The sequence below is a fragment of the Opisthorchis viverrini genome (assembly GCF_000715545.1).
Source record: "Opisthorchis viverrini unplaced genomic scaffold opera_v5_48, whole genome shotgun sequence".
Classification (NCBI taxonomy): domain Eukaryota; kingdom Metazoa; phylum Platyhelminthes; class Trematoda; order Opisthorchiida; family Opisthorchiidae; genus Opisthorchis; species Opisthorchis viverrini.
The window spans coordinates 1,070,460-1,084,656 of NW_008751704.1; the positions used below are offsets into that span (position 1 = coordinate 1,070,460).

The 14,197-nt window shown below is 45.1% G+C and overlaps 2 protein-coding genes across 2 annotated transcripts in view; one reads left to right on the plus strand and one right to left on the minus strand.

Moving 5' to 3' along the window:
- T265_03393 (hypothetical protein) overlaps positions 1 to 14,197 on the minus strand; it is a gene marked incomplete at both ends in the record, with an annotated part of 109,826 nt that overhangs the window by 9,353 nt on the left and 86,276 nt on the right. The window contains 8 exons of the mRNA XM_009167862.1: positions 2,247 to 2,469; positions 2,595 to 2,884; positions 5,299 to 5,418; positions 5,502 to 5,964; positions 7,753 to 8,567; positions 8,613 to 9,050; positions 10,674 to 10,944; positions 11,247 to 11,435. Of these exons, the coding sequence (XP_009166126.1) occupies positions 2,247 to 2,469; positions 2,595 to 2,884; positions 5,299 to 5,418; positions 5,502 to 5,964; positions 7,753 to 8,567; positions 8,613 to 9,050; positions 10,674 to 10,944; positions 11,247 to 11,435 (2,809 nt within the window). The remainder of the gene's footprint in view (positions 1 to 2,246; positions 2,470 to 2,594; positions 2,885 to 5,298; positions 5,419 to 5,501; positions 5,965 to 7,752; positions 8,568 to 8,612; positions 9,051 to 10,673; positions 10,945 to 11,246; positions 11,436 to 14,197) is intronic.
- T265_03390 (hypothetical protein) overlaps positions 10,983 to 14,197 on the plus strand; it is a gene marked incomplete at both ends in the record, with an annotated part of 21,648 nt that continues 18,433 nt past the window's right edge. Inside the window, one exon of the mRNA XM_009167859.1 lies at positions 10,983 to 11,051. Coding sequence (XP_009166123.1) covers positions 10,983 to 11,051 — 69 coding nt within the window. The remainder of the gene's footprint in view (positions 11,052 to 14,197) is intronic.

Consider the following 14,197-nt stretch of genomic DNA (forward strand, 5'->3'; position numbering starts at 1 on the left):
ACATACATATACGTATCAAATACGCACTAAAAGAAACGAAGCACACACACAATGAATGAACAACGGCATGCAAGCGCACGCGAACAACTAACGAAGCAACTGACCTCATACGCGTCCTTGAACCACGGATGTGTTTGTGTAGGGAACAGGATGAGCGAGATAAAACAAACAGCCCATGATGCATTGGTGAAACAGGGATGAACAATATATGTGGGGTTTGTGTGATAAGTAGGAGCAAACAACGATTGCATGAAATGACTGCAAACTCATCAGCCCTGAGTTAGCCTTACTCCTGGGAAACAACCACGTGAGCGATGTGCAATGCAGGCCTGAAAGCGCCGATCGGCGAAAGAGTTGATAGATGGGATAGATGACAATACCCTAAAATCAGAGGACTGAGTCAATAATCTGATACCTGTTTGCCAATGACCGTTAGAACAATCTACGGTGATCGAAGAGCGAAGTTTTTGACAGAACCAATGGAATAGATACCGGGTTATTCAGTGTTCTAAACAATGAGGATGCTATCCGGAAGATATAACCTCTTCGCAAATCACATGCGATTATGGCCCAAAGCTGCAAGCAAGAGTCTGTGCCTTACTTTTTGCAGATCGAAGGCTTTGCGGATTGCAGTAGTGAATCAATTTTAGTTGGTTTTGTCTACCATCTTCAAGTAAGTCAGCCCGATGATTGTGTTGATAGATGGGCGGTCAAACTACCTGTTGTTGACTTTATTGGCAACATGGAATCTCCATCTGATGAGCACAATCTTAGGTTTATCGCAAGATGGCCTGGTTGTGCATCCGCAATCTCAGTCTTTGTCAGTCTCTTCGATATCACTCCCCCCCCAGAACTTCCAATCTGAAAAATTTTGAAGGTATTTGGACCAAATCATATGGACAGAGGCATTTGGTATTTTCGCAAACCTAATGCCTGCTTGGCCGTTGCAACGTGATAGTAATACAGCAGGCGTCTTCGATATGAGAAATCTTCTCCGGAGATGCTTTAGAATATGGGCACCTTGGGTGCGCTGCTTAGTTTCTGGTCTACAGTTCGAGGGTGGTGAGCATTTCGTCACCGATCGTTACTCAAGCATTGACCACGTCTTCTCGCTTGGTGACGAAACGCTTGCAGTCTGATTGCCAAGCTCGACGAACAGATCAACAAGAGAACTGCTTTGAATCTTACCTCCACGTCTATGGACGCAAAGACTCGGTTTCTGTGTGGCCATAATCATAGTCTTAAAGGATCAGCGAGTTGTCACGACCGCTTTGAAGGACGAGCTGATGCCATCAACTGATTGGAGGGAATCGAATGTTTGACGATCACAGCACAAAAATCTTATTCCGGTCCGCATGATCCATCGCATTTTGCTACGAGGCATTCGCTCAGTCTTCTCGATATAAAATTCACCACAACCACAGGCGAGTGAATAGATGCAATTTGAGGTCGAGAGTACTTCTTGAGACGTTTTGGTCGCTCACGACAACAGCGTCCAACGTGATAAGTCTGTTACCTGCTAGTTGTTTACCCTTTTGACTAATGTCACAAACTGCCTGGCCATATTCACTTCAGTTGAGGACTCCCGACAGTGTATAAAATGTCCGCCTGCATCCCACGTACCATACGTTTGTGGTTAGTATGAGAGTGCCATGTGGCGCATCATCGAGGATTGATACGACCATAGCACATTATTAGTATTTGTGTGGTTTAGAAAGGTCTCCCCAGTTGTGTGCTCATGCGCGATGCTTACCCATATGCAACTAACACGGAATTAACTGATACACTGGAATCAGGCGATTGAATGATGACACTGATTATTGTTGAAAAATGAGAAAAACCCAATTAATGTGGGATCCATGAGAGCAATCTTGCAACACTATTGAATCTGCATTCAGTTCGCAGAGTTATACAAAAAATCGTCACCTCATTGGGAGGGTGGTTGCTCCAGAGAAAGAGGCAGTGTGTGTGTGTCACACTACGTCCTTCGGGGTCCTCAACCATCTAGTGATAGTGAAATAGATAACAGGAAAACGCTCAGGAACATTGACTCCAAGTATGGTGGCAGACAGAACCCAAAAGCTCTTGTGGATCGTAACAACTGGTGTAATGGGTCTGGGACCTGGTATGAGTAAAGACGTGTATGAGTAAAGACGACGGCTTAATAGTGAAGATTCCGTCTGTTGTGGCTACCCTTGGTCGATTCACGAAATCGCATTGGAAATGAAGAAATAGGGATAACGTACGGGGATCATGAGATTCCAGTGCGTTAGGGACTGTTGAATTGGAGTGGATAGCAGGCGGACCTGGGTGAGCTGAGACTGATCGAGTGGAGATATTTTGGGATGCGGATGATAAGGTGGCAACCGTACGTGTGGGTGGAGTCGGACGTTCTGTAGACGGTCCCGAAGGGCGGGTAGAGATGTTCTGTGCAGGCTGTTGTTGAGTGTACCGAGTCATCGCAACGACCTGTATAGGTAAGTAATGCGAACAAATATGAAAGTTGTAACCGGTGACACAAGCATCTAACAGTACCAACTACAGGGTTCGTATGCAGAAGTAACGAACCGAATCAGCTAAAAACTGCGGCGTACCTGGTGATAGGAAGGTGGAGCAGGGCGTTGGGTAGATCTGGTGGATGGCAGCGGTTGCGAAGAGCCTCGAGACTGTCCATCTGAAGGTTCTGTGTTCACATCTATTGCTGGACGTGGTGCTCCTGGTGGATGATATGGCTGTCGAGGGGGGTTCCTCCGACTGCGCACTAAGTCAACAGATTCCTGCCGTGGAGGCATTCCATGCCGCGAATAAGTTTGGGGAGTATCACTGCTAGATCCTCGAGTAAGAGGAGTTTGCTGGCGACGTGAGTTTGTTTCGGACGTGGAGGCTTGAGATGAAAAAAAACAATGGCTTTTAGCAAGGAACATGCGGTAACAATTTTAGTGTAAATGTTACCAATGGATAAAGTACGGCAGGGGATGTAAGTAGGAAAGGAATAGCAGTAAGAGAAGACGAGTTGCTACAAAAACCCGACAACCATGAGAAACATTCTTTCTAAATGAAAAGTTCAAGTATAATCTGTACGTAAGGATCCAGCAGGGGCTGCTCCGTCGATTTTCACAGAAGCACATCAAAACATAGTGAATATGTAGCGCGAAGCACTTCTAAACACGCAAAAGGGGTCACGGGCTACAGCTGATTGCTCTGGCCTAATCAGCGTACGCTAGTTAGTTGAATGTCACCAGCTAGTGTGCTCCACTGCCTGGCTGACCGGGGTCAGCTGAATGAATAGAATGGACAGAGTATGCCTCACAATCGGTGGGGTGAGTAAATAATGCAAAAACTGACTGTCACGGTCAATAACTAAGATAAGAAGCACCAACCTAGGCATCAGTCGATTACCACTGGGGCTCCACCACAGAGATACTAAAAACGAAACCAAGTGCTAGCTAGGTGGTGTCAGGAAGGATGCATCAACCGACGTTGTATGCACCACACAGTAAAACAGATGAAAGTATTGCGCACCGAATAATTCTCCATACATACCTGTGACAAAACTATCCATGTTTTTTATCCCGATACAAAACCCAGGCATAATGCCAGAGTAATTTCAAATTAACACAGGAAAGGTTTGATAATCATCCAGAGACTCATTCAATCAGTTCAGGCGGACCATAATGAACGAGAGAGCCAGCTGGATTCAGTTGAGAGCTGGATTCAGTTGCGAAATCTGCCCAAACCAAATTCGTGGGCACATGAGAGTATTTGTCGAAATCTGCCCAATTTGGGTTCAAAGAGAACCCAAGAAAATAGGAACCCATCATGGGCTGTCGGAGAGTTTTCAGTGACCTTACGAGTAGTGTGTTACGTTGAGATATGACATGGTTTACGATGATACATTTTAGATTCCTATCGGAGTACTAAAATACTGTCGGTAGCATTTCGATTCGAAGCTCGCTTTCCATTGGGCTTGTCTCAATTGACACAAAGTCTCAAGGTGAGAAAAGTTCTGGTGTACCTCACGACTTTATTTTCTGCACAAGAGGAGCAGCGGAATTATCCATGCTGGTGTTGAAGCTCACGGATCACACACGCGTAGATAAACCAAAAAAAATCATAAGAAGAAACAAAATGTCTGAAGGTAACGATGGGAGGGTTATCGTCGGAACACTGTTGACCAACTGCCCAGAACCGACCCAGACTCCAGCCCCAGTCAGGCGAACGGGTAGGTGGGTCGATCCCATAAAAACTACGAACACAGACTACAAGTTATCCAAAAATGAAACTCGGAGCCGGATTTGAAGGTACAGGAGTAACCAATAGGTTGAACAGGTGTGTGGAGAGAGGGCAGTGGTCCCGCTGATTGGTATCGGAACCAGTCCCAGTTGGAAACCTCAGACCGCAAGTAGTTCAGGTACAGTTCAACAGAATGAGCCACAGACAGGTGAAGTGCGAGCATAAGAAGCGTTTTGATACACTGAATGTCTTAACTCGAGGTTCTGACTGCCGTTCGGTGCTTTCAGTTTAGGAATGACCGGCAAAACCCGGCAAACTCTTTTCTGTAACCAGTTGGTGGGTTTGAAGGCTGCCTTATGATTGACAATACTGGAATCTGATCATCAAACGTTTCGAGATGTGACTGTTCAGTTTGGACAATCTACGCACAGTGTTCACGCAATATATATGTATATATACTGAAAAAAGCTCTTTGCAGGAAATTAAGTGAATTGCAAAGAAGTTCAGTAAAACGATCCGGGTTATAACAAGTACCTGACAGATAAGAATCTAGGCTAGTCCAGTCTTCCAACAAGAAAACGGAATGGAGACTTCAACAAAAAAGGGAGTATGCCCTAATGAAGACCGAGAAACTCAACACTAGACGGAGTGCTGTTAGGATGAACAAAATGACAGAAAAAAAACAACGGGCTAGCGTCTGAAAGACATCAGGAGTCTTGAAAGTTTAGGACATCAGCGCAGGAATACGACCTTGACAATCAGTTTTCATAGTAAAACGTACAGGCAATGCGTAAGGGAGACGCATAGACAATGTCGCCTCTGTTCCGTATTATTTATGGACCATATCAACACCAGATACAAAAGAATGTTACATAAAATGAATCAGTATAGATGGCGTTAAAATAAACAAGTGCAACTAAAGGGATGCAATTTCGCCGGAAATATAGTCCAGCCATACAAGTTTGTACGATTCTCTGAAAGTTGGAAAGCAGTGGAAAAGATGTGATACGATACGATATGAAACAACAAAGACGTAGTTGCATACAACCACCGGAGAGGACTCACACTGGCGTCGTTGCTGTTCATCCGTTGATCGTGAGCCCATCTTGATCTGGGATTGTTGCTGTTGTCTGAGCGCCAAGGCCAGCTCGTACGGAGGCGGGCGATTTGGTTTCCAATCCATGGCTAGACGGAAAAAAGGTTCCACGTAAGTGATAAAGAGTTAGGAAGTTAGCAAATCTAGTATGACAAAAGTCGGTGTGACCTACTCTGACCGTTTCGACCGATAGGGACCTGTCTGTGGTGTTGTGAAGCGTTGACATAGGGATTCATATTTGCAGTAGGGTAATAGTAGCTCTCGTCAGAGTTGGAATATTGGGTGCGCATATTCACTGGGACACTTTTCACGACATGAACTCCACCATTGGGGGTAAAATGTGCGAAAGGAGTTGGACCACCGACTGCCTGAGATTTAGCTTGGGGGCTACACCGATGAACTACTCCGCCTGAGGAGGTGTAGGTGTTGACAAGCTGCGAACTTGGCTTTTGTCGAACTGAAGTAGCAGGCGGTGTGGCATACAGAGTCTTATCTGATGTTGGACGTGTGTTTTGAACGGGGTGCATTTGTGAGATGGGCTGAAGGAGAAACAAAGGAGGACACTGATAGCGAGCAGCGCTGATTGGTGCACCGGTCTGGTACTTGTTAACAAAAATGGATGGAAGAAGTTGCCGCTATGGTCCTGAAAAAGAAGAGTTCATAGTTCATGATTTATAAAAGAGGCTGCCACAGTTTTTGGGTCTATTGATGAGCCACTAAAACGACTACCGATGGTTTCATCAGCAAGATCGGTGGGAGAAGTGTTGCGGATATCTTGACCGACGAAGTGAGATACTGTTACCGACAGCTGCAAGCGTAACTTGAGGTCACAATACGTCGATAACAAATAGGTTTTGTCTTAGAATTACGCATGATCGTCAAACAGAGTTGATGGATTCACAGAACTGATCGCGGATAAGCAATTGAACTTCCAGCATGCGCGGCTTGCGCTAATACACCTGCCTCAATGAAAAAAAAACCAGAGTTCGATCTTAGATGCGGTCAAGCATCGAAATGGAGTCTGGTGTTATAGTGTGAACTAACCAGAATAACCCCGTCAAGGCTGGTCAAACGAGACTGAATTAGATTCAAACCCAAGGAGTGACTTCTAATAATAGGACCATAAAATGTAGTTTAGGTAGAGGTCACGTGGCAGGGAGCGGTTCGGCCCCAGGATTCGGAACAAAGCACTGTGGGCCTGGGCTCATCACTCGAACCAACCGTACGCTCCGTTAAGTGCCCCTTGCTTAGGCATTATGTGGATATGAACAATAAATCAACCACTAAAGTTAAACATTAGTTGTGACGCACTGGTGACAGTTTTGCCTGACGTCATGTTAAGCTCGTGAAAAAATGTGCATGAAAAACAAAAAAAACAACAAATGATGTGCTGCTCTTTCCATAGAATCACACACAAGGCTTTAATGTAAGAGAGGCAAACAGATCGCTGGGGGGATGAAGGTGTTCCTGAAGCCGGACTTCCATGTCACCGTAGAACGTTTGCTCGTGTCTTCAAAGAAGGTGTTTTCCAATGCATACCTGACTAACATCAAACTCCAGGACAAAACACACTGAGAATACTCATTGATGGCTGGATTTTAGTTTACTTATCGGTACCTACTTATTAAGGCGGCTCTCCGCAGAGCGACCAATTTTACCGGGAATAGGCGTTCTAGGGAGAGTATATAGTATAGAATATAGTATAACGATTGTTTGTTATTAAATGAAAAATGGCATAAATAACAGTGGAGTCGTGAAGTCTGATGATTAGGAAGTCAAACTGACGACGAAAAATTCGCACTCAAAGCATAGGAAAGAGAACTATGTAGCACGGCTTCTAGCGATGAAATAGTGCCTTTGCCTTGAGAGGTATGACCACCCAGCCTCAGGGCGAGACTGATCAGCAAGGACTACCTAAATTCAGGGACAGAATAACCGGAATTTTTGAGAGCAAAGTCCAAGCCACATCGGTCATCACAAACAAGTAGCCTGACTGAGCAGGGAAACCACGACTAGTTGGAATCGGTTGGTTGAGGCTGAGGTCAAGATGCGGCCAAAGTTTCCTCTATAGGTAGCAAAAATAGTATTGGATGTTATTATCGGAGTTGAACAGAACCGGCGAATTGAATCATGGGCTAGAGCTATCAAAATCCGCTGTGAAAAAGTAAGTTCGTTGCTGTTAAACACAATAAAGAACCATGCCACATGCATATTTTATTCGGCGCTTGAACTGTTCAGCTTGATAACTCGTTCTACACATAATGAGATCGGATGCATGAATCGGTGCTTCAATCTAAGACCAATACTGTTATTGCCGAAAGCAACACGCATTCCGACTGGCGGCATAAATGCTAAATACGTATACAGTAAAAAGGCAGTACGAATGTTCTTAATAGCTAGGTGCAAAAACAGGAGACGCTTACCATAGGATTAGAGCCCCCAGTGACTGTCGTGTGAGTCGGAAGCCCTCTGGAGTTACTGGTGTTACTTGCGGGCATCCGTTGAAAGTGTGCTGCGTGCGCCTGCTGATGCTGATGGAGGCCAGGCCAGACTGCTGCACCAGTGCAGGCGGGACCAATACGTCGTGGCATGGGAATAAGGTAATCAAGTGACAGGGCTTTGCTACCCACAATTGAGTAGCTTGTGGGAGGATGGTGCTGGTGCGGATGTTGCAGATGCGTGGGATGTCGATGATGAGGATTCTGACAGGGAGGCAAATTGGATATCGTGTTGGGTAACAGGACTGTTCCTTGTGAGTTCTGGCAGTAATACTGATTGGGCCTGTGTGACGGTCCAGAGGGATGATGTTGGTACTGTAGCTGACCAAGCCCGATCCCTGCATGGGGTCCGGAGGCTGGGGCAGCGAATACACAGGTGTTTGTGGGTAACGTGAACGAAGGGATGCGGTGTTGTGAGCGCTTACGACATTCACTTAAGGCACGTAGCTTGCTCGCATCCTCAACAGAATGGGCACCCAGAAATGGACGAGCGAGGGGCGTTGGAGATGTTACCGTCACACTGGTGGATGTGCAGGGCACAGAAGTGGTAGGCGAGGTAGAAGACATAGATTTTTCGGCTACCGGAGGACACGTAGACGTTGTGGATGCACAGGTTTTGGAAGGGGATTTTGTGGCTATAATGAGTGAGAGAAGATGACCGATTTCAGGCGAACTGGGAAACGCATAGTAAATGTATTTATACCAGTGAAAGACAAGGGCTAAAGCAAACAGCAGGGAAACTAATAAAGCAGATAATTACTCTACCGAGCGATGAATTAACTCACTACAAGCGGAAGCTGTTGCGGGGGTGGAACCGAGCGATTCAGTGGACCAACTGACGACAGCTCCTACGTTGCTATTGTTGTTACTACCGTTCGCGGTGGTAGCGGTTGGTTGAGCACTTGCTTTCGTCTCCCTTGAGCCCGGCTCAAGACGAACGGAGAGCTGACTAAGCGATTCCGAATCTTGATTGACAACCAAGTTGGCCAGATAGGTTCGAATCCGTAATGTGGTGAGCCAGGATTCGTAAAGTTTCTTCGTGTTGACCGATGGAGAAGTTGTGGCTGAAGAGCCGAAAGTGAATGCAGTGGATCGACGACGACCAGCGAACGAGGTGACTGAACCAGGCAGGCCCAACAGTGGACTACCGCCGGCTGTTGCGGCTACGTTCAAAATGACGCTTCCAAAAGAGGTAGCCTGGGATGTTGCCCGCTTCGTTGTGCCTATTGAATGAGAATTGGTTAAAAAGTAAGTAGGTAAGATTTGAACAAAGTCTTTGCACTGACTTTCAGCTTTATTCGTTACGTTGGGTCGCAGATGCTTCATCACAAAATAAGAAGGTATCGTCCGTGCATGAATTGAAGTGACCGGTTATCAAAATCACCATCACCGCCAGTCTTGCCTTGTTAGGGTTAGTCGAGTATCCAAACCACCAGAGTAACAGTCATAAGTACACAAGTTGCATCTGCCAAATACAAAGAATAAGATTGTAGTAATCTAAGAAATAAACAAGGACCCAGGCGATGTCGCGACGAGGTCAGAACGACCCGGAAACGCAGTTAGAAATTTCTTCCGAGCGATGAAAATAGCTAACCAGGAAAACAGTGATTCCTAGTGACGGAAATGTGTCAGAGCTGAGAAAAGTGATTGAAACCAGCGTGAAACCGCCGTGACAGTGTAGAAAGCGTTCAAAACAACGTTATATAAAATAAAATGGAGGAGTTGTCCATGTAGGACCTCAGATTCAACGTCATTTATCATTGACTACTGATAGGATTCATGGATGGAACTACATGAGCAAGACGACCAAGATTCGATACAACAGGCACCTTCAAATGAACTAGTCTTCCCTCCTGTTTCAGAAACAAGGACTTAAAAGCTTGCGGTTTGATATAAGCGGAACAGACTTATTACTAGGATGATACACGGCAGACGCTCTGTGTTGGTTCTCAGCCTGCGGAATGAATGAATTAGCGATTTCAGTCTCCAATGTGCGCAACGATAGATTGGTTCAATTTCTGTTGTTTCGAATAAGACACTGCAGCATTTCATATATCTCCCCTACCCAAAAACAAGCTCCAGTTTGTGAAATGTAAGTGTCGCAGATGGCCTAGTCACAGTCCTGAGTCCAATCCGTTTGAGAACTTGTAGAGCATGGTAACACACCGTGCACAACGGCTCGAAAGTCGATGATTCCCAAACCAACTTGATGACTGCATCAAAACGGGAACCGACAGGTATTGAGATATCCATCCACAATGCACCAAAAAACTAGGAAGCTAGGACAAATGTCACATATCCTGGTGAAGGCAACCAAACTGCCGTGTACAGTACTGTGACGCATTATGGTTACGAATAAGACGTTGCAAACACATGACATGTCATGAAGAAGACAAAGTGTGGGGGAGTTATTCCAGCCTAAATGATGTAAGACAGCCATGACACTAATCATTAACGAAGGAATACAGCCTGGTGGATTGAGCGGGCGAATGAGTCCAGTAATCCAGGTGATATAATTGCGCCGATTCGTATTGTACTACCCTGCCGCCTAGCCCATTCATGATAGCATACTAGACTGTTTCACAGAGATTCTGAGGAGGATTGGACGGAACATATCACTCTGGTTTCTCTAAACTAGATGTATAGATATGATCCTACGTGCTGGTCACGGTCAAGCTCTATTTTTATGTGTTCAAAGATAGGAGCAGATATTTAGTGAAAAAAGTAGGTGGACTCACGATTCTATCAAGGAATGCGGTGTAGAAAACCACCAAATTCACACGCACGGAGTGTCAACAGAAATCGTGTATCTGATTTCACGAATCTATTCTGCAGTGAGCACTTACCGAGCGACAAACTGGGTGCACGTGACCCAACACTTCTGCCAGAAGAGGACTGTTGATCTTCGCTTGTTTCGCTATTCCGTTTCGTGTCTTCACCAAATGAGTTATGCTCCAGCCCATTTGTGGCAAACGAATTAGCCTTTGGAGGCAATGTTGTGGATTTTGATGCACTCGTCCAAGCACGAGCCCGACTGCCAACCGGGAAACGACGGAGTAGACGATGGGCAGCGTCTATGTCATATTCCACATTGCACATGCGACAAATGGCTCGGATCTGGAACGTGAAATTAACTGTGCGAATCACCCAGTAACATGGAGAACGGGGTTGGATGGAAAAGGGACAGCTCAGGTCCAACTGTAATGGATGGAGGGCCTTACATGGTAAGCAGATGGGAGGGGGGTGGGCGTGGCTGTGGAGAGTCGCTGGACCGTGCCGGGCAGTCTTTCAAAAAAGTACACTATAATTAGTACGCTAGCAGAGCATAACATATGTACGGATCACTATTGGAGTTGAAAAGGATCTCACATGTAATAAAGGGCGGCTGGACTGGATTTAAAAACGGAACGATAACTCACCTCTTTGGCAAGCATACGCAATTTGACAAAATTGATGAGCCCATCTGAAGTGCGCGACGGATTACCCAAGTGTATAAAAGTTAGGTCTTTGAGAACCAGGGGTAAGTAGGGAAGCATCGGAGCTGCAGCCTCCGTGCCTGTCAGCATATTACGATACTGGAAAAAGTTTCGGGAGGTGTCCAAAACCATCTGAACGTTGGGGTGGAATAGAAGAGAGAGAAGCTGTTTGAAAGGCGGGCAAGTACAATACAAGGAACATTAAAATAAGGGGCACAACTGCAGCGGACAGCCTGGTGTGCATGGGCAGATTTTTAGCTTTTCCGAACTACTAGCTACTCATGAGTAGCTCAAAATCCATAAGCTGCCACAGAGATTTGGTGGCAATTTCCAACCTCTTGCCTAACAGTTTTCCATGACCATATTATTAGGGTGTCATTTACTGCTTTGAAAACTAACCATATTCTTAGGTGCGTCCACCACGATGGTCAACGTACATTCCCTAGTTTCATATATACCACGGGTCGATAACGTGACCTGTACTGACTGGCAGCTTCCAAACATTGAGTCGAAGAAAATCACGTCCAACAAAACCGCAGGAATAGATTGCCTGAAGGATCCAACAAAATCGATAAGATGTAGGACAACCAAAATAAGAATATCAGTGATTGAAGCTTAACTCATGGGTGGTCAAAGATCACGAGAGTCACAAGAATCCATCACTTGATGAACTGGTAGCATGAGAGCTGCTGCCCACACGAATCCTCTTCGAATGCAAAGTTCAGGCTGGTGAATTCTTAGAGTAATGTTGTCTCAAGCAGCCATGATAAAGGAAATTGTATATACACTGAAGCTGTCGCGGTAATCATGCGATGCCTCGTATTCAGTTAATAGGCCGTTGTACATTTTGGAAACCAGTTAGGTGCTCAGGTATTCATTTCGACAGATATCTCGTTTTTTCGGTTCATAAACAGAGATGTCAAGAAGATACACCTCATTCGATATGGACGGTTCTAGATTATTCAAAGCATTGAGGAGCCGGAAGAAAACATGTGGCGTGAGAAAAATCTAACAATCACACACATAAGGACTGTTGGTGATCCTCCATCAGAGATACATGGTTTATTTTATTCACGCTGGAAAGGGCAAAACAAAGACTACCGCGTAGCTGTAAGCTGAGACATCAAACTTAGATAAACAGCTCCACACGGACTAGGCTTTCCTCCACCTAACTCAGTAAGGGTAAACGAGCTTTTGGCGAAACATGCCTTTACGAATTAATTTAGTATTAACACCCTTTCGGTTCCTAGCTGTCATGCCACCCGAAGGTTGCACGAGGGCTGGGATACTGCCAGGTTGCCTAAGCCCAGACAGGGGAAGTCGAGAGGCGGAGATCGGGTTCGAACCACGGATCTGCCGGTCAGCAAATTCGCACTCTAACCACTGAGCCATCTCGCCCACAGTCTCTCGTTAACACCAAGTTGATTTGCAAACGAGTGTAATTCGTTACTTGCACAAAATCTAGTGTTCACATAGATTGCCGGAAACTAGGGAACTGCGACTACCCGATGAGTCCCAAGGGCGAAACCAGTTGTGGAAGGAATTACAACAGCCTTGTAAGTAGTGCATTTTACAAACGAAAGTAAACGAGTTCTTGTTAAATACTTAGCATGTTGGTGGGTCCATTAAAATGTCCGTGATTTCATTTCAGTATCATTCAGAAACAGGGACCATCAATATAGACGGATTTTTCAAATACTGGCTACTGATTTCGGGGAAGTACTGATTGACTCCGTTTTCCAGCGTAGCGAAAAATCGATTTTATTATTCACATTACAGTAATCTTCCCAAGGAGGCCCTGTAGAGTTTACAATTTTGATTGATTTTAATCCCACGTGATCTGTAGAACAATCCCATGGTGGCTTTGAACGATGGAAGTTCAAGATGTGTCATTGGCTTCTGAGCTCTTCAAACGGTTACTAGACCAATGTAACTTCAAGTTCAGAGTCCTATTTTTACTATTTCTGAACGGCTGAGCTTGAACTCAAATTGCAAGGGACAACATTAGGCTAGACTCCCTCTCTTCTAACAGATGGTTTGATAGACAAATACATCGCACAAAGTCCTGTCTGAGTGACAGAATACCGGCATATTCACATCACAAGAGCGTTTAACAATAAAAAGCGAAACATAGAATACAAAAATGCAGTTAAGTCTGGAATTCTGTCCTGACGGTTTTGGGGGTTAGTGAGGAAACGAGCTACAAACGAAATAAGTGGATTCTTGGAGAGGATGTGCGGGCACGCAAGTGTCTCAAGTTATTCCTAGAACGGTCACAAGACCAGGTTGCTTCGAGATCTGAGGGAGAGGAAAAGACGCGTCACTGAGTGGTTGAGCAGAATTATGAACAAGCAGAAGAGAAGGCGATAGTTAAGTGTGGGAATGGGAATAAGGCCCCAACTTGGAGGAATTGAGCTGTAATTTTATTTGCGAGTATAGTAGACCAGATATGAAAGTCTCAAGATGATCAGTATCGGTTGGCACGGGAATAGCGAAACAAAAACAGTAATCAGAATATTTCAAAACGTCCAGCTAGGTGGACGGTCCCGATGGCATCTGCACAACGCGTACAAAGAACAGGAGTTAAAACTGTATCTTGAAAAACACTAATATTACTGGGAACAGACAGAGAGTACTGCTGTTCAACTTTCATGCACTATTGTGCACCGATAAATAACCAAACACCCAAATGAGGAAGCAGAAGACTCAGTAGAGTGAAGAAATACCGAAGAGGTGCAAAGAAAAAAATGCTCAGTTTTATTTAGCTTTATTGAAAAAAGCAATGAAGCGAACAACAACAAGTACTCTACCAGAACCAAATTAGTTTGCAGATGGGTGTATATTCGCTAATTTCGTGCAATTTGGTTTCAAGTAGAACATAAGGTTGACGGAAA